The sequence below is a fragment of the Perca flavescens genome, chromosome 5 (genome assembly GCF_004354835.1).
Source record: "Perca flavescens isolate YP-PL-M2 chromosome 5, PFLA_1.0, whole genome shotgun sequence".
In the NCBI taxonomy this organism is placed as follows: Eukaryota; Metazoa; Chordata; class Actinopteri; order Perciformes; family Percidae; genus Perca; species Perca flavescens.
Genome location: NC_041335.1, coordinates 2,751,679 through 2,770,527, shown reverse-complemented (window position 1 = coordinate 2,770,527; position 18,849 = coordinate 2,751,679). Strand labels below are relative to the sequence as shown.

Here is an 18,849-nt window from a genome sequence, read left to right as displayed (position 1 = left end):
GTGTTGCATGCAGAGCAGGCAGTTGCCCTGCTCTAGGATGCATGGTGGAGAGCCAGGGAAGAGGATCTGTCAGCATTATCTTAACCTAGTTGTCAAGCAGTGACAGGAGGGCTGGGATGGAATGAGATTAGAAGATCTGGCCTTTTTTTTTCTTCTCTGGGCCTCTTTCACTCATCAATACCGACAGAGGCAGTCAGCTCTATGAACGCTCTAAAAGACGAGGTGGCGGTTCAGGATTACTTTTCTCGTCAGTATAAATGTGCCTTTTGTACACTGCTGTTGTGTACTGCGGGTTGGGAGAGGAGAGGTGATGATGGTCTATGTACACAATATGTCACCACAGAAGTTATTCTATTATGGAGATAGCAAATGAAATTAACAACTTTATTTGTCTCCTGGACTCTTTAAAAAAGGACCTTTGCTGGACTCCTGACCCCAATGAGAACCACTACTCTACAGCTTTACTCTGAGGAGACACAACAGCTGGACATACCTTTGCTCGACAGATATATGGCAGTTCCCTGCCAGGGAGGACAAGACTAGTGTGTGTGTGTGTGTGTGTGTGTGTGTGTGTGTGTGTGTGTGTGTGTGTGTGTGTGTGTGTGTGTGTGTGTGTGTGTGTGTGTGTGTGTGTGTGTGTGTGTGTGTGTGTATGTGTGTGTGATGTATTAGCAGTTTTGTAATGGTTTGCTCCAAACCCAAAGTCCCATTCAGAAGTCCCATCAGAAAGACACTCATCCTTATTAGATGAAGACATTTGATCACATCACTGTCAAACTGTCCGCAGCTAAAAAAATATATATGAGCGATGGAGTTCAGATTCAGACATGTCAAGCTCACGCTAGAGTTAACAGTTCTCTTGCGGTCTCCACGGTTTGAAAAGAGACTTTGATTTTGGATATTCGACTTTCAGTACATTTCAAATCTACGTCTAGTGGCTATGTATAGCTATAATTAGGTACTGTAGTGCTATGAGCTTATACAAAAAAAGTTATATACATAGGAGTACACTAACTGGGAGAAATCAAATCAATTCTGTTACACTGAACTCTTTCTCACTAAGAGACTCCCTGGAATTCTCTCAAGGACTCCCGAGGCCCCTGAACACCACTCCGACTCACTGGTCTCCACCAGTATGCACCATAACTAAAGTTTGGTGTCTGAGTAGTAATGTTCTACATTACAAATGGAAATCAACACAGAGCTGATGGATTTAAATAGAAAGTAACTCAGATTGGTGTTGCATGATGGTATCAAATAAACTTCAAAGGAATTTGCTTGTGCGGGGGGTGGGACATAACATAGGGACTGACTCTTTAACACTGAATTAAGTCAAATCACTTTGACTTAGCCGTGGTGGAACAGGGTTTTTTGACTGCTACACCATGTAGCTGCTGTATCAGCTTTAAAAAAAAGGAAATTCTCAGTTTCTTTCAGCCAGGTGGATTTCACCATAAATGTGGTTGTGGTGGCTATATGGGACTAATTATCCACTACTTCTCTAGCACGAACACACGCTAAATGGAAAGCTATCCACAGCCTCACACATGTAAACAAAGTGATGTGTAAGTTGACCCGAATGTACAGTAGATCCCTATGCGGTTAACAATAAAGGCCGTTCCAGGTGGCCTTTTTCTGTGTTTACTTTCGTTCAGACTCAGAGACAAGCGTTTGAAATTATTCATATAAAAAAAAATCAAGTCCTTATATAACCAAATCTCTACAAGAAAGTGGAGAGTGCAAATGTTACATATATTATGGGAAATAGGTTGAAATGAACTGAAATCATCCTTTAAGGCCATGAAACTGCAGGAGCAGGGGATTGGTCTACAATCTGTAATGATCTTACAGGTTGGAAACGTGCCTTGTTGTAAACCATAAAGCACAATAAGAATGACAATAAAATATAAATCAGCACACGGGCTAAAAATATGCTGTCTAAAGCATTAAGAGTATAATGTAGCAAAAAAAGTCAATTTATAACCGTGGCCTGATCTTCTGCATTAGCTCAAAGATAAACAACACCCGTTCTCTATTTTGTTATTGCCTGTCATCTTTAGTACATTCTAAAGGCTAAAGTGACACAACCCTGCACTGCCATTGTCAATCTCCAGACCCTCACTTCATGGTGCTGATGGAAGAGGACCTACAGAGCAAATTACATCGTTATCTAATCTGACAAAGCTAGCCTCAACGCACATAGCCGCTACTGGTTTCATCCCTAGTGGAAAAAATACAGCAGTTATCTCGACAAACCAGGAGTCTGCGCCACATGGATTTTATGAACAGGCAGAGGGAATAATTTGGCCCCGTTGAGCTTGTACGTCTATCGGCTACTTCTGGCCCGGTCAAGATAATCAAGTCTTATCCTCTGTGTGACATGAGGACAGGATCGCTCCTTATCCACCCTAAGCTGAGGGGCTGGAACTTAATGCTGTGACAGTGTGTGAGGACAGAATAGTAATATGTAAGGATATACCGATTATCAGCCCTGGCTGATTATCGGGCCGTTTTTTGGCAGTTTGCAGATTATCTGTATCTGCGTTTTATTTGCCTGAGAACCGATAAAGTTAATTATTAATAAGTGCGCTACTTTGGCTTGTCCCTCTGCTTTGGTTTCTCTCACCACGGAGTCTGACTTAATGTCCCCACCACAACACTATCTTATTTATTAAATAACTGTTTAAAGCATTTAAACAAAGTTTTGTGTTGGAGTTTGTAACATTCCAAAATCTTAATTTTGACTTAAAGATTTCATTTTTACGGTAAATGCATATCTTTTATCGGTTTTATTAACTACTAATAATAATCGGTACCGTCTTGAAAAACCAGTATCGGCGGATCCCTAGTAATATGTGAGCCAATACTAAAGATGAATACTGATTAGAGCGTTGCCTTAAGGAGCTAAAATTTCCTGCTCTCGTGAAAGACATGGAATATTTTTGTTTAGCTCAAATACAAGGTTAAAGTTGTGCAAGCATGTCACAAGAGTCCTGTTTATGTCTCAGTATGCTGTACATGAGTATTACATCAGGGAGGCTGAGGCTCTCTGGTTTCTTGCTTTGATAGATGCTTGTTCGAGCAGAGACACTGAAACAGCTACAAGCATATTCACGTCGATGGCTAATTTCCTCCCTCTGAGAAACACTTTGCTCTTGCCACATCTCAAACTTGGCAATATATCCTCGATCACATCATTTAAATAAACAAACTAAACCCAAATCAGTCCCAATGTTATATGAGCAATATTTAAAACAGGCAGCCAAGATGGTCTGGCTCCCACACCGAGCATAAACAGGCCGGGTTAAACCAACAGTTGATTTAACTACAGTCAAACACGGCGCGGCTCGCAGCCACTTATGCCACACAGGAGGGAGGCATTAATAGTTACAAGCTTCCTTAAAGAACTCTTTGACAAAAAGACGACAGCAGCTCTGCATACATAATCACAAGCAGGACGCGGATTAGGATCAATGAACCAACATTCAATTATGCTTTTAGACCTTCAATTAATAAGACACACACAAAAAAAGTAAGTTACATACAGCAGAGTGAAGAGGGGGCAGGCGAACACAGAAATTGTGATTTCCAACACCTCTGGCCATATGCTGAATGTTCAGGAATACATACATTTTGCTCAATATAAGGTGTATTCGGCTAATGCTGCTTAAAAGCATACAACTTGTAAATATCTAACTTTTCAGTTAATAAATATGGGTGTGTTTTATCCTAGACACATTTTCTTAGCATTAGTATCTCTGATCCTTATTTCTTATGCCGCATTTCCATGCCACGGTTCTGCCGAACTCGAAAAGTTGTGGCTAGTATTGTAAGTACTGTAAGTACAACCTCGGTCGAGGTACTAGAAGGTGGAATTTAAAGACTGCAGACCACTGATTGGTCAGAGAGAATCATCACTAGTGCGACACAGATAATCCTGCACAAACCCGCCATTTTTAAATAGGCAGGCTACCGTCAATAGCAACCGCAGTAGTTTTTTTTAAAGCACACCACAGTACAACTGACGAAGTGCAGACATGGTTGCCACTGAAAGGATCCAGCGAATGTTGAAGATGATGCTATGGCAGTTATAGCGATGAGCTGAGAATTCCACCTACACTGAGAGAGTACTATCCACAGTGAAAAAAACGAAATAGCAAAAAGCACCTGGTACCAAAAGTGAGTTGAGTCAAAATGAGGTGTTAGAGTACCAGAGGACTGGGTGCTACATTTCTGCTTTACTACGAAACTTGTTGCGAGACAAGTTGCGAGAGAAAACAGCAAGTTCCTGTACTGTGTAAATGAGGTAACTATATACAGAGGTTCTATATCCTTAACCCTGTAAAATGGCTATATATTTAACCATTTAAATACCTTTAAAAATCTCGACAAGAACCTCTGAGCAGAGCACAAATGCAAAACAATGCATTTGTTAGGATCTGAATGAAGTCTGACTCAATGGATATACAGTGAAAAGGAGGAAACAGATGTGGAAGCTGAAGATTAGATTCCTGACAGGCCTGTTCTCATGTGCAGCTCTGCTCTCAGCCTGGTGGCTCCACCACTCACTGCCTCTCTCATAATTCACCTTCACGCAGCTGAAAGTGCTCAACAGAGGTCCTGTCCAGATGATCAATTGATAGTTTTCACACATCTATCCATGCGTACTCCAAAGTATGGACTATTAGTCTCAGCAACAAATGATAATGGTCACCCTGGCAGTTCCGTTTCCTGAACAGGTCATCCTTTGGACGTACGGTCAAGGGCAGTGATGAAGCCATCCTGAGGAATTACTTAAAGGTAAAAAGAAAGCTTCTTCAGTGCAGCCATACAGAGCTGGGACAAATTGAGACACAGCGAGACGCCCAAGCTACTGTATAATAGAATCTCGCTGTAGACCCAGATAAGGCTGGGATAATATTATGATGGCTAAACCATAACTAAAAGCTTAATTTATCATCCGTATTTTTGTGATGAGTCGTGGTCATGCTGTGTGCAGATATAAATAATTCTGTACTAATGTGTTCTAATTCAATCTCGGTGGGAAATACAAACTGTCAGGCGTCAGTAAGCCAAACACAGTAACACACTATGGACAGTGTGTGTGTGTGTGTGTGTGTGTCAGTGCTGGCACCAAGTCCCATCCTCCATTGCCCATATGACACCAAGTGGCCTGCTGGCAACAGTGAGACCATTAACACACTGCGGCCTAGGATTAAAAAAAGATCTATGTCCCCGGCACTCGGCTGTACTTGAGCGTATATATGAGGGACTAGTCCTTTAGCTTTAACCCCTGCACATCTAAGCTTGTGGCTACCAAACAAAGTTGCCAAAATAGAAATGTAAAATGTTCCTACTTTTGCACTTGTTGTACGTTATTCTGGTTAAGACATTTTAGATACCATGCCACAAGGCTAGACTGGGTCCAACATGATGTGTTCTATAAGAATGAGGAGATATGGCCTAGTTTGGATGTGCACTGCTCCCCAGGGGGTTCCATTATACGTTACTCAATCCTCCAGACCTTTTACTGGGAAAAGAAGGAGTAACCGAGTAAAGTCTTAATCCTCACCCTTGAACCATCTGCTGGGGGGGATGAACGTTAATTTGTAGCCTGAACAACTAAAATATATAGGCTATACTATATATATTTTTTCAGCAATAATTCTGACTTCTGCTATTTGCGAACAATATGACTTATGTAGATCTCTTATTAAATCATAACACATTGATTCAACACCAAGACTTGTAAATCAGGCCATTTGTTTATGCAAAGCCCTAGATATTACACCAAGGAGTGCTGGTATTTTTAAAGCTACAACCCATCCCACCGATGCTACCCGCAAACACCATATGTTTCCTTCAGTCTCGGTCACTGCCCTGAGACTGAGGGTGCTAAACCTTTCAGGGTGCAGTTTAAGCATTTTCTGTGTCTTCCCGCATTTTCTTGTTCATACAATTAGTGAAGAACACACTCTGTGTCACACTTTTGTATCTTATATGGATCTGTGTCGAAAAGCAATACATGATTTAATGGTACAAACACACACAACCTTAGATCAACAACAGCTATTACAGTAACTGGAATAAAAATATGTTAGAAATGATAGAATCATCATCTACACACCCAACATGTTCCCATTAGCCACAGCAACATAAGGTCTTTAAAACACTGTAAAAATCCTTCCGCCCTTGGAGGGCGAGTAATTACATTTAGCAATTTTGAACTTTGGCAGACAACACAACTCTGCCTAGGCTAAAGGTTGGAAGATATGTCCTTATAGTCCTCAGTCCAGGTCAGAGGTTTCCCACATGTTAACCCCCCCCACCCCCTCACCCCCGGGTTCCTTGCAGATGTGAGAGTGAGCTGATCATTTCACTGATAATCCACTCACCTGGGGGTTGGCACTAGAGGAGCATGTACTGTATGTGGGAATGATGATTCAGACCAGATGCATCACTCTCTCTCTGCTGTTATCTCCCCCTCTATGGTGACGGCTCTATATTAGATTGATAGCACTAACTCACTCTTTCATCAGATGGAGGGGTCTGGGACAATGATGCTGGCTGCGTGACTGACTGTGATCATCCTGATTGCAGCTGGTGTGTGGATGAACCACCGACTATCACCTGCTTGTCCGAACATAGAAATGCATAGAAGTGAATTCATATCTGCTTTTGAGAGGGTAAAGGACCTGTTTGGACTCGGTCAGAGGTTGCCAATAATCCTCATTCCCTCCAAAGTATAAACCTAAATTGCTGTATAGGCTATGTATAGGGTGAGACATGGTGGTAGATGCCATAAAGCCTAGCTGGGGACTCCTGCAGGACTCCACTTTGGGGACCCCAGGCTTAGAATGATTCGATGCCTCTTGATGGGTTGTGTGACCCTGGAACTATATCTCAGCTGAGTAAACATGTATTAAACACGATGCAACCATTTTAATTGTATCGACAACTGCCTGCGGCATTTCTTCAATGGGAAGTGAGTAACTGCGGCCTCAACTGTGGTCTCCCGCACGGTTACGGCGTTGTTAAACTTACATGGTTTATTGGAAGTTTACCTCGCAGGTATTACGGCGAAATGGTGTGTCTGAGGCTGCACGGGAAGGGCAGTGTTAAGACACCGCTGCGAGATTCCCCGTTGGGATAGAAATATAGCAGAAATACTCTAAAATCACTTATTGTAGCCTACCTGAAGTGACTGAATCCACCCGTGCAAACTTTGAGCTGCAAATCCACTCATGTCTGTGTAATCTGGACACACACTCACACACTCTCGCGCACGCGCGCGCACAAACACACACACACACACACACACAGAGTGTAGGAAAACCCGCCGGCATGCAACGAATGAGAAGCGAAAGAAGCGATGCAAACTTACGTGAAGACGAAAAATAAAGTGGTCGATCCCACAAGGAGTGTGGCAGCAGTGGACACTGGGATGTATTTGGTGGGTTTAAATCTCTTTCCAGCGCTGTTGGGCATTCTGTAATTTCCACATTCCTCAATTATTTATTCCGATTGGAGTCGCATGTAGAAAAAAAGATCCAGCGTGCAAAAGGTACAGGCCTTTCTATGGCTATTAAAAGGTGCAACCGGTCCGATCTATGCTATCGTTGAAGCCGCATAGATCCTAAAATAGAGAGGCAGGAATACACAGAGCTCAGCTCACTCGAAGCCGACTGGAAATCCCACCCTTCCAATCCAGCCCACTGCTGAGGTCACTGAACCGCTTGAAAAGGTGGAGCCTGTGTGCAAACCTGGTGCAAACCCTGCAAGTGTATTCAGAAGAAAACGATCGGAGCAGTAACGTTGATTAGCTCGCATTTAATGATTTCGTCAGAAAGCATTGATCGCTCTGCACTCTCTTTTTTTTTTTAAACCCAGGATAGCCTATTTTTTTGCGAATTTAAAGAAAAACTAGCCTATAGGCCTACTTTTCTCGCAAAATGCTCACAGACTCTATCAATGTAGCAGTAAATGAATCTAACAGCAGTGAGAAGACAAGCTGTTTGGTGTTTTGGAAGCTGCTGTGCAGGTATAGCCTAGTTCTGGTCCGGATAGGCAGTAGGCCTGGTGCTCTCTTGGCGGATAGAGCAACACCAAACTTCATTTGCAGTTTGATGTTGCTTTATTTTCTTGTAACCTACAAGCGTGCACGTGTAGGCTACAAGGCAGGCATAGTTGCTTTGGCAAATAGTCGACTTCCACTCTTGCATTCGGTTTGGTTATTGTATACCAAAAATGCATTTATTTAAGTTGCTAAAATGACTTCCCATGCCAGCCACAGTCCTATCACCAACAAACAAGCAGGGGCAGTGCAGTGGGCAGTTTATGTTAGGCCTAATGAAATTGTGCGGCTTTAAGTTGTAAACCAATGGCTCAGAAGCTGATGTGGTCCCACTGACATGTTGAATGGAGTTTATAACCAGGGCTACTCCGCTGTAGGTAGACTACTGCTGTGGATTTAGGGATTAGAGCGCCCTCAAGTGGCACATGTTGGGATTTATGACAATTGCGCGAGGTGTGGAGCGGAAGTCGTCATCGTTGCGGTGTTTATTTTTTTAATAATAATACTAATTTATACTTTATTAATCCCGCGAGGGAAATTACAATGTTTTCACTCTGTTGTTATTATTATACACAGGCCTGAATCACACACACACACACACACACACACACACACACACACACACACACACGTCAGAGTGAGGGGGCAGCTGGGGGTTCGGTGCCTTGCTCAAGAGCACCTTGGCAGTGCCCAGGAAGTGAACTGGCACCTGCAACCTCCGGTTCCCAACTCAACTCCCTACTGACTGAGTTACTGCCACAGTTTTTTGTATTCAATGCTTTCCAATACAAAGCAGGCATTTTTATATCTCATTTTACAAATAATTCTAAGCAGCATACACATAAAATATAGGAAATAACAAAAAAATCAAATAAAACAATAAGAAAACCCTATAAAGCAATAAAAAATAAGAATATACACAATACAATAAATTCTGATACATTGAAATAAACTTATAAATGAACAAAAATGAATAGGATGGAGAGCTTTAATCAATACAAACTTTAAGTAATTCAACAAGTTCAAGGCACTTCTTTTTTCCGGAGGGCTATTGCACAAAACCAGGATAAGGGATTAACTCGGGATATTCAAGATGAATTTAGTCTTGATTCGGTTGCACAAAAGCAGGTTGAATTAAACCCAGCCAAGTAACCATGGAGATGTATTCTTTGCAGTTAGCCTGCTCCAGAGCAGTTGGTGTTTTATCTTTGTTTGGTTTTGGTATTAAAGTAAGTATATCTTGTTTCATTGTAGTCAATAATGTATTATTTTGTAGTCTTATAATGCTTCAAAAGGCAATTCTCTTATATCAGTCCAGAAAGAAAAGTTAGTTGTAAGGCCATCTTGACCAGGTGATTTTCCCAAAGCCATTTTATTTATTGCCGCATCAAACTCCTCAATTGTCAAATCCAGAAAGAGACGAGTGATGGGAGGATGGAAGGTGAGAGAGAAGAAGAGGCGGTGGTGAGAGAGAGTTACAAGAAGTCTGAGATTTGTTAAATGGAAGAGCATATACCAAAGCCTAGTTGTTTCAATTGGCAGGAATTTGTCACTTTTGTTAGACAAGGGACTCCCTATAGTACTACTGGGAAATGAACTGCAGTAGCTATGTGCTGGTGGTTGAAGTGTGTTGAAAGGAAGGAATTAGTGGTTGTGAATGATTATAACCCTGGTAAGAGAATAGAATTAAACAAATTTAGACAAATGGACGAAAAGACCAAGCATTGTGTGGTGTGGGGACATCAGTGCACAAAACTAAATGCAAAATAATGGCAATGACCAGTCATAGAAGATTTGTTAGATGAGAGGAATTTAGTGATGGCATCAGTATAAACATTCATGCTTCAGTGACTGAAGTATACAGGGTGAAAAATGGCTGTTTAAAGCTAACTCAGAGAAGTTTAAGGAAGAGTCAACTTTATTGTCAATTCTGCAATATGTGCCAGACATACAGAGCAATTGAAAATACATTTCTCTCTGGTGCAATGACACGTACAAATATAATATAAAATATAAGAAATACAAATAAAGATGAAAATTAATATATAAAATAAAAAATAAAAAGATAAATAATATGTACAATTAAGATAAAGATAGATAAATAGTGCAAATGTAAGGCAAAACAAAACAGTATAGAAAACTAAAGATATTAAGATATTGAAAATGTGCAATATAAAAGGAAGAGTTCCTGAGTGTCTTCTTCTGAGTTTAAGGAAGAGTGGAAATGTAAATCATATTATTGGTAATACAAACATAGAAACTCTTGATAATAACATAGGAGAAGGCATTAGAACATCTGCACTGAGATCCATTTCTAAGAGTAAATGCAAAATAAAGAGGAAGACAGTACCATGGAGGAATGGAAGATACAAGTAAAGAAGCTGTGTGAAACAGAAATAGGGCATTTCAACTAAATGGAAAGAGTCCATCATATTCATGATAGATACAGTAGCTACAAAAAGCTCAAGCTGTAGTAGCCTGAGGAGGACAATAACAGGGAAAACTAGAGGTGTGTGTAGGGGTGGGGAAATTAAAGCTAAATGAAAATGTAATGTAATGGTTGGAAAAATTGCTAACAAATGGAAATAAGAAGCCAATAATAAAGAAAGAAAACTCTGAGTTAATATGTTAATTAGTCCACTGTTAAAGTAGGCTACACAGTTCTAATACGTTTTCTGAGGAGGGAGAACGAGGCATAGAGAAAACTGAACCTGAAAACATGGAAGAAGAAAAACATAGGCTAAGTGCAGAAGAATTGAATACATTTTTTTGTAATGCGATAACGTGTGGGAGGAAGGTAAAATACCAGAAGTTGTAAAGCAGCGGTAGGCTAATTGTCCCCATAAGTAGGATAGGCTAGCCTAACATCGCACATATAGCCTAGTGATGGAAGGAATAGTGAATGAAAGACTAATGTATTATTTAGAGCGGGCTTTCTCAAATGGGGGTAGGCCTACGTGTACCCTAAGGGGTAGGCTACTTTGGAGGACTGCAGGGGGTAAGGTAAGTTTTTGTCGCTGTTTTTGAAGTTTGTCATTAAAAAAAACAATTGTCACTTTTTGTCAATATTTTCGACCTGTTCTTGCCTTCCTTCCTTTTTTCTAATGTCTTCTTTTTTCTCCAAGTTTTTCTCGCTTTTATCAAAAAACAATTCCGCCTTTTTCAAAGTTTTTGTCAATTTTTTTGAAGTTTGTCTTCCTTCTTTCTACTTTGTTTTTGTCACAGTTTTCTTTTTTGATACTATTTCCCACCTATTCTTGCCATACTTCCTTTTTTCTACCGACTTTTTACGTTTTTTGGGGTTGTTTTTTAAAGTTTTGTTGCCTTTTTTTCATTAGCATTTAAATGTTTTTCAGTTAGGTTTACTAGGTTCAGTAAAACAGTGATTTGACAAACCGGAGACTGGAGGAATTAACCAACTCCACAAGATGGCGGTAATAACACTAAGGATGCCTGCTGCCGTTTTACATCAAAGAAGAAGAAGGCTCGGGTGGGCCACTATACTGTTTGTAGGAAACTGCCTAGATTAGCTTTGCTGTCTCTACTGTTTTTAGTTTCCAGAGCCGCCACCCGGTAGATGTTGTGCCATAAAAAGCGTGTTTTGTTTCCCTTGCTGGAGTTGGAATTAACAGTCAAACGCCATTAAGCAGAATAAAGCAATACATTTGTAAGGAGGGATAGCGTTACGGCTTGGTAGCGTTAAACCTGTTAAGCTCAGCTAATTAGCTAGCAATAGTTTGCTTGTTCAGCGGCTCGCAGGATGTCGTACAGGAAAACTTTAAAACTTGTTTGCGGGCTCGCCGGAGGCTCTGCCGTCTTAGTATTCGCCGCTGCCGCTGCTGACTCCCGCGGATACTTCGGCGAGCAACGCGGAGAGGCAGGGAGTCGGTGGTCGAGATTCACCGTTCTTCAAGCTGCGCAGCCGGCGTGGACACCTGCCAGCCACACGCCAGCCCCGACTGGACACGCCTGGGACTTTAACTGGGATAAGTACGTGCCTCCTAACATTACGCTGTCGTTTAACTGTTCGATTATTTGAACGTAATCAATAGCATTATATTCCCTCCATTTTCCACTCTAAATCTCTGTCAAATGTAGGCTACATCAATTTAATAACAGGCTATCCACCACGGTGAAATTTAGGTTGATTTTGTTAAACGAACGTATATTGGACATTAACATTTCGGCTTACGTGCAGTTTAGTGTCCCAAATGATGAAGGTCTTATTTGATACAGGTTAGGGTAGCACAGGGGGTTTAGCAGGTTCATAATTAATTAAGGACATTATATGGGTAATTTGGGACAATAAACTGCACGTATACCCAACATTTCAATATCTTGCTAAAATGAGTTGGTGTTTTGGATGCACACTGAATCTGGGGACCTAAGGATTTGAGTCACAATGATGTGAGTCTGGCGTGGGGTTTCTTCAAAACAAGATGTTTAGAAGTTTCTCAAAGTATTATACTGATATTATAGTATTATACTCAGTATAGTCATCTTAAATCATAGTTGTGTTAACCCAGTTTTCCACACCTCAAGTTAACCATGTCAGACAAAGCCACTCCTAATCTCAAGATCACCTCGTCTTACCTCTGTTCAGGAGAGACCCATCTGCACTGACCAATGGGAAGAAGAAAGAAAATGCAACTGAAGACCCCAGCTCCGAGCAGGACAACGGCAAACCAAAAGCTACACGCAATATTCTCCTCATCAGACACTCCCAGTACATCCTGAGTGGGAACAGCGACAAGGAGAGGATCCTCACTCCATTAGGTCCTTGTTTCCACTTAAGTCACATGGAAAGTTGACCAGACAGACAGCAGTCTGGAGAGTAATTTCAGTCACACAGATGAAACACATTGATGCTTGGATCTAGCTTCAATAAACGTGTACTGTACCACAAGAGAATGTCTAATAAGGGGAGAACTTCCACTCTCGGGAAACTTCCAGCTTCTGAACTGGTTGCAGTTCCAGTCTGGTTCCATATGAGGGCGCTCACGGGCAACTGCAGAATGAATGGAGGTCTATGGAGCTATACCCCTCAAAATCCACTTTTCTCAGGATATAATTTTTTTTCTAGTAATTTGAATGTTGCATTCGAAAGGGGAGGCAAAGAAAATACACACTGCTGGGTGTTAGATTTTTTTAAAGTCACTTTTTTGTTCTAAAAAGCCTTTTTAAAATGTCAATGACTTCATACGCATTGTACAGCCAGAGATACTGCTTTACGGCAAGCTCTGAGTCCCTTCTTTTTATTCTCTGGAGGCATTGACAACACAGCTGACAGGTTAGGCTCTCCCTGTCAATACAACACAGCTGACAAGTTAGGCTCTCCCTGGCAATACACGTGCTAGAAAGAGTTTTGGTTTGCTAATGTTTTAGATGGGCTCTGACATTCTGGTTCTGCTTTGGATGCCATCAAGTGGGATCTCTGGTTGTAATCAGTCCTTCGCTGACCAATCAGCATTCATTAGCGGAATGCTAGCGTGTTATGGGCAACAACGACTCAACCTGTAAGAAATCGAAAGGACATAAGTACTTGTTCATTCAACTTTCGACCTATAATCCATGTTGAACTTGCAAAAACTACAATCAAATCTGAGATTTGTCAACGGCAATCAGGCGAAAGACAAATTTAGCCGTCTAGCTTCATAGAGTCCCATTCATTTTGCACTCGCCTGTGATCACCCCCAGTGGAACTCTGGTGGAACTGCACCCAAATTCAGTACAATCAGGCTAAATAGACAGTGAACAGACTCTCCGTAGACAGGCTCTGGTACCACCCTGACAGCAGAATGATCTCCGTTTGTTTGCTTGCCTGTTGTCCTACCCAAATATCCATTTCTGACAGACCAGCCATTTGTTTTTAAAATGACCCCTGTGTCTCCACTTACAGGTCGTGAGCAGGCTGAGTTCACGGGAAAGCGGTTGGCAGCGTTGGGACTCAAGTATGATGTTCTGGTCCACTCCAGCATGGCCAGGGCCACGGAGACTGCAAATATTATCAGCAAACACCTCTCAGGTAGTGGATAGAGCCGCACTGTCTAACACCAGTCGGGGAAAGGGTGGAAAGTAAATGTGGTCATCTATTTTTTTATCTCTATTGCTCTAAGCACTGTTTCAGTTTATAAAATGTTATATGAACAATAACGGTAAAAGAAAAACACCCTAACTCTCACCGGGCCTAAGTTGCCCCCCACCAGACCTAAGCCTAGTGCTGGGCGATATGGAGAAAATCAGATATCACGATATTGTTGACCAAATACCTCGATGTCGATATTGCGACGATATCGTTGGGTTGGCTATTGGTGCTTTTACAAAATATTAGATCAAAGAATTAAAATAAAATTCGATAAATAATCATCAGTAATGTGGATATAATGACTATGTGGGTAAAGACCTAGAACAGTCTGGTAAGTTCAGAAAAGTACATCACTTTAATGTAACCTTTAAAACCAGGAAATGACAACACTTACCATATTACGGTATTACTATATCCAAAATCTACGATGATATCTGGACTCCTATCACGATATATCAATATAATATCGATATATCGCCCAGCCCTACCTAAGCCACTGGGAATTATTTCTTAATGTATTTAAATACATTTTTTAAACAGTTTCAATTACATTAAAGCTGGTGCAGAAATGCTGACCATCACAAACGTATATTAACATTTTTGTTTTGCCCCGGATGTCGTACGGGTCTAGGAGTGGAGCTGGTGAGCTGTGATTTGCTGAGAGAGGGTGCACCTATCGAGCCGGTTCCACCGGTCACTCACTGGAAGCCCGACGCTGTGGTGAGCGAAGCTACAACCACTCTACCTCTTGAGCATGCTGTAGGCCTGAGATTCTGTATCATTTGCATATCCTTGTAGCGCTCTGCTGCCCACATGTCCGTGCACGTGTCCTGTGAATAGTTTTTTTAGGCTGCAAAAAAAATCAGCCAATACATAAGTGCACTGCCACAGGAATGGGTCATAGGAAGAGTTGATTACCAAAATGCCAAAGTTTAAAGGTGTCTGGCAGCTGAGGATAAATCTTTTCAGTAGTTGATTCATTTAAATAGACATTTTGCCATTGTTACGTGATCAGTTGCTAAATTACCAGTTGGTACATTTATTAGATACATACATACATACATACATACATACTATGGACAATAAAAGAAAAGATAGGTAAATAAAAAATCCACATGAATGTACTAAGGGATGTATAAGCCTGAGGCAATTGCAGTGACAGGGCAGGGACTGACCCTGTGATTCAGTCTGAGAGGGGGTGTCACGGTGATAGTGCAAATAAGTCCAATAGTAAAAGTCTAGAGACCAGTATTAGATATGGACTCTATTGAGGACTTAAAGAGTTAGGTGTTACTCCATTGCAAAAACATACCCCAATGCTATCTAGCCACGCAGGTGGATTTTGGTCATCTTCATGTCATTTGCTTCAACTTCAAATTTTGGACATGATTGGATAATTTAAAGGGTCAGTAAGTAGCTTTTATAAAAATATTTTTATACATATTTGCTGAAACTGTCACTATAGTCTGACAGAAGCACATGAGGCAGCTAATCTGTTCCTTCCTCTGCCTCCTCCTAATGCTCCCAATGGCATTTGCAAGTTTCCACCGCGCCCGAAAATTAAAAACAATCACGGCCGAGAAGTCTCCAACGCCGTGTCGATGACTGCTCGTGAACTGTGGTCGTGTGCTGAGTGACGTGACAGTGTCATGAACACATGAACTCTAACTCTAACTCTAACCATAACTTGTCATGACAAAAACTGAATGACAGTTACTAAAAGAAGCATTATGTCATAAACGTTTATGACTTGTTTACTGTATGTTTGACATGTTCATGACAGTGTCATGTCACCCTTATTTAAATACTAGAGATGCACCGATTACAACTTTCTAGGCAGATTCCGATTTTCATTGAGTTAGGCCAGCCGATGCCGATTCTGCAAATAATTATTTTCTATCTTTTCTTTAATAGAACATTTTGCATAGAACATTTTTTGAACAGATAATGGATCACTATAAAATACAACTATATAAATTACTCCTGGTGTGGGAAATTCAGAGATCTAAAGTGCAATGTTAGAACCATTTCCTTCTTTTCACATCCAATATCCCAAAAAAAAAATTAGATTTTGGTTTTTGGTGTGGTCCCTCCACGCCCTACTTTCTCCTTGCAGGTGTTGCATATTGCAAACTTGTTATCTTCTGCACACACGCTGAAGAATCTCCAAACAGCGGACATGTTGCAGGTTAATTTACGAGGTTCCCTACATGTGGGAGAATAGCGCCGACGCGCTTCACACCGCGAGCGGGTACGCGCCACACACGGCAGAAAAGTTGAGAGAAAGGAAAAAGAGAGCGTGCTGTGGCGTCCGTGCGTGCGTTTGCGCATGTGAGAAATAGACAACGCCGTAACAGAACCTTGATTTCATATTTGATCAGCGCTGCCTAGTTTGACAGCAGTTCTTGACATGGGGCCGTTCTTGACCGTGTTAAGAGATTCCTCGGCTCCGATTGGTTGTTTTTCTTACGCCATTGAGAGCACCAGGAGGATTTTTATGGCCGTTTATTAATATCAAAAAGTTACGCACTAAAGCTTTAATGTAAATGTAACCACCAATATTTCCTACTGAGAGCAGTGCAGCAGCAGTTTCCTCCCCTGAGTGATTCAGTGCCGATTTAGCCTCTAGTAGAAGGAACGGTTTTTCCACACGGTTGGCCTCATTTTGGAACTAAACTCTTCATACATTCCCCACAATGCACCGCAACATCATGCATTGACTTGTGTACTGACCGAGGGGGCTCGGACAGAACCCTTTCATGTGACAAAGGTGGCTTTCAACCTCTCTACCGTCCTCCAGCAGTACCACGAAGATGGAGCTCGCATCGAGGCAGCGTTCCGCCGCTACATCCACCGAGCCGACGCCAAGCAGAAGGAGGACAGCTACGAGATCATCGTGTGTCACGCCAATGTCATCCGCTATTTTGTCTGCAGGTTTGTGCCGCCGGCGGACTCGGTGGTCGCAGCTTAGCTCTGTTCTGGCTTTGCTAACCATTGGGTTTGAACTATGCCGCAATTTGGCCTTCATATGATCGAGTATGTGCTTCACTTGTCATTGTGCTCTTAATGGAATTCTTAAAAGAAAATTCCTGTTTATTGTAAATCTTGGAGCTGCTACTTGCAGCTTTGTGCATTTCTTGGTGATGGTGCATCTGGTTGAAAATAGACATTTAGGACATCTAGTTAGTGATGATGATGATGATGACGACAAGGTTTTAATATCCTCCAAATGACTACTTACAGGACAAGATCACACACAAATCAAATTGTTAGTGCTCATATTATGCCCATTTCCAGGTTCATAATTGTATTTAGAGGTTATATCAGAATAGGTTTACATGGTTTAATTTTCAGAAAACGCCATATTTTTGTCGTACTGCACAATGCTGCAGTTGAGCTTTCCGTTTTAGCTACAGAGTGAGACATCTCACTTCTGTTCTATCTTTGTTGGGAGTCGCACATGCTCAGTGGCTAGGTAAGGACTACTAACCAGTCAGAAGCAGAGTATGAGGGTGTGCCCTGACAGTACCTAGGTAAGGACTACTAACCAGTCAGAAGCAGAGTATGAGGGCGTGCCCTGACAGTAGCTAGGTAAGGACTACTAGCCAGTCAGAAGCAGAGTATGAGGGCGTGCCACGCTAGCAGCTAGCTGAGCATTATAACGTGTGTTACAAAGTGACCACGTCTGTCTCTGAAGTAAAGGCTGGACTACAATAGAGCTGTTTGGAGCAGTTGGTGAACAGTGTTTTCTGTTGGAGACGGTAAGTCCCTTTGGGGGGGGGGACTTTGGGCTTTTTCACTTTGTAAACCTATAACGTGCACAAAAAAGATTTATAACACAAAAAAGGAAAGGGACAAAAGCCCAAAAGTATAATATGAGCACTTTAAAAGAAATTCCTGTTTATTGTAAATCTTCTAGCTGCTACTTGCAGCCTTGAGCATTTCTTGGTGATGGTGCATCTGGTTGAAAATGGACATTTAGGACATCTAGTTAGTGATGATGATGATGAGGTTTTAATATCCTCCAAATGACTACTTACAGGACAAGATCACACACAAGTCAAATGCTCATACCTTTCTTTTTGTTCCTTCAGGGCTCTGCAGTTTCCTCCAGAGGGCTGGCTACGTATGGGCTTGAACAATGGCAGCATCACGTGGCTCACCATCCGTCCAAGCGGCAGGGTGGCCCTCAGAACCCTGGGAGACGCAGGATTCATGCCCCCGGACAAACTAACACGGACCTGACGGCCCCAACGCACGGCAGGTTTCTGGGACTCTGATGCCCAGTTAGTCGGTTGCAGGGTCAAAGCTCAGTTTTCTCCTTAAGTGTCTTGAAAATTACGTTTTGATGTTATTGTTTTGTAATTGAACTACCATCATGTAACGAGAGACTTGGCGGTTGTGATTACTTCCGTGCCATAGAGCGCCAGCAGAAGTGATCAACAGCTGCTCGTGAATGTAACTGAGGATTTTTACACAAGTGGCTGATTTTTAAACCAAAAAAAAAAAAATAGTTGTATTTGTATAGCTGTTGTAAATGCAAATGTTCTAAGCTTTACATCTGTCATTACAGTATGCTGAAGTGTGAGGGTTATTGTGTTGTATGTCGCAGCTGTAGTAAATAAAATAAACCAATAAATGGCTCAGTTTCTGTCCCATTTCTTTCCTGAAATAAATTCAAATAGACACA

General features: G+C 41.6%; 2 protein-coding genes across 7 annotated transcripts in view; one reads left to right on the top strand and one right to left on the bottom strand.

Annotated features, from left to right (window-relative positions):
* The window catches only part of zdhhc8b (zDHHC palmitoyltransferase 8b), a 78,956-nt gene extending 71,146 nt beyond the window's left edge, over positions 1 to 7,810 (bottom strand). Inside the window, exon 1 of one of the 3 annotated variants that reach the window (XM_028577898.1) lies at positions 7,385 to 7,810. In XM_028577898.1, coding sequence (XP_028433699.1) covers positions 7,385 to 7,488 — 104 coding nt within the window. In that variant the 5' untranslated portion in view covers positions 7,489 to 7,810. Of the gene's footprint in view, positions 1 to 7,044; positions 7,096 to 7,195; positions 7,269 to 7,384 lie in introns of those variants that run through there. The other 2 variants (XM_028577900.1, XM_028577899.1) reach the window with 2 other exon arrangements.
* A 3,588-nt stretch (positions 7,811 to 11,398) lies between these two features.
* On the top strand, positions 11,399 to 18,805 carry pgam5 (PGAM family member 5, serine/threonine protein phosphatase, mitochondrial). 4 transcript variants are annotated; one of them, XM_028579283.1, is made up of 6 exons: positions 11,399 to 12,064; positions 12,678 to 12,850; positions 13,974 to 14,099; positions 14,791 to 14,879; positions 16,963 to 17,093; positions 18,254 to 18,805. In XM_028579283.1, exons 1-6 carry the CDS (start codon positions 11,835 to 11,837, stop codon positions 18,402 to 18,404), a joined length of 900 nt encoding a protein of 299 aa, XP_028435084.1. In that variant the 5' UTR covers positions 11,399 to 11,834; the 3' UTR covers positions 18,405 to 18,805. The 4 variants fall into 4 exon arrangements, with proteins under 4 accessions (XP_028435084.1, XP_028435083.1, XP_028435081.1 ...); XM_028579282.1 differs by having other exon boundaries at positions 11,401 to 12,064; positions 16,960 to 17,093; XM_028579280.1 differs by having other exon boundaries at positions 11,418 to 12,064; positions 14,785 to 14,879.
* The last annotated feature ends 44 nt before the right edge of the window (positions 18,806 to 18,849 follow it).

Excerpts from the sequence above, each read along its gene's own strand:
- pgam5 (XM_028579279.1), top strand. The coding sequence starts at position 11,835 with ATGTCGTACAGGAAAACTTTAAAACTTGTTTGCGGGCTCGCCGGAGGC. Across the intron at positions 14,880-16,959 it reads ACTGGAAGCCCGACGCTGTG|CAGTACCACGAAGATGGAGC; the intron begins GTGAGCGAAGCT and ends ACCGTCCTCCAG. Across the intron at positions 17,094-18,253 it reads ATCCGCTATTTTGTCTGCAG|GGCTCTGCAGTTTCCTCCAG; the intron begins GTTTGTGCCGCC and ends TTGTTCCTTCAG.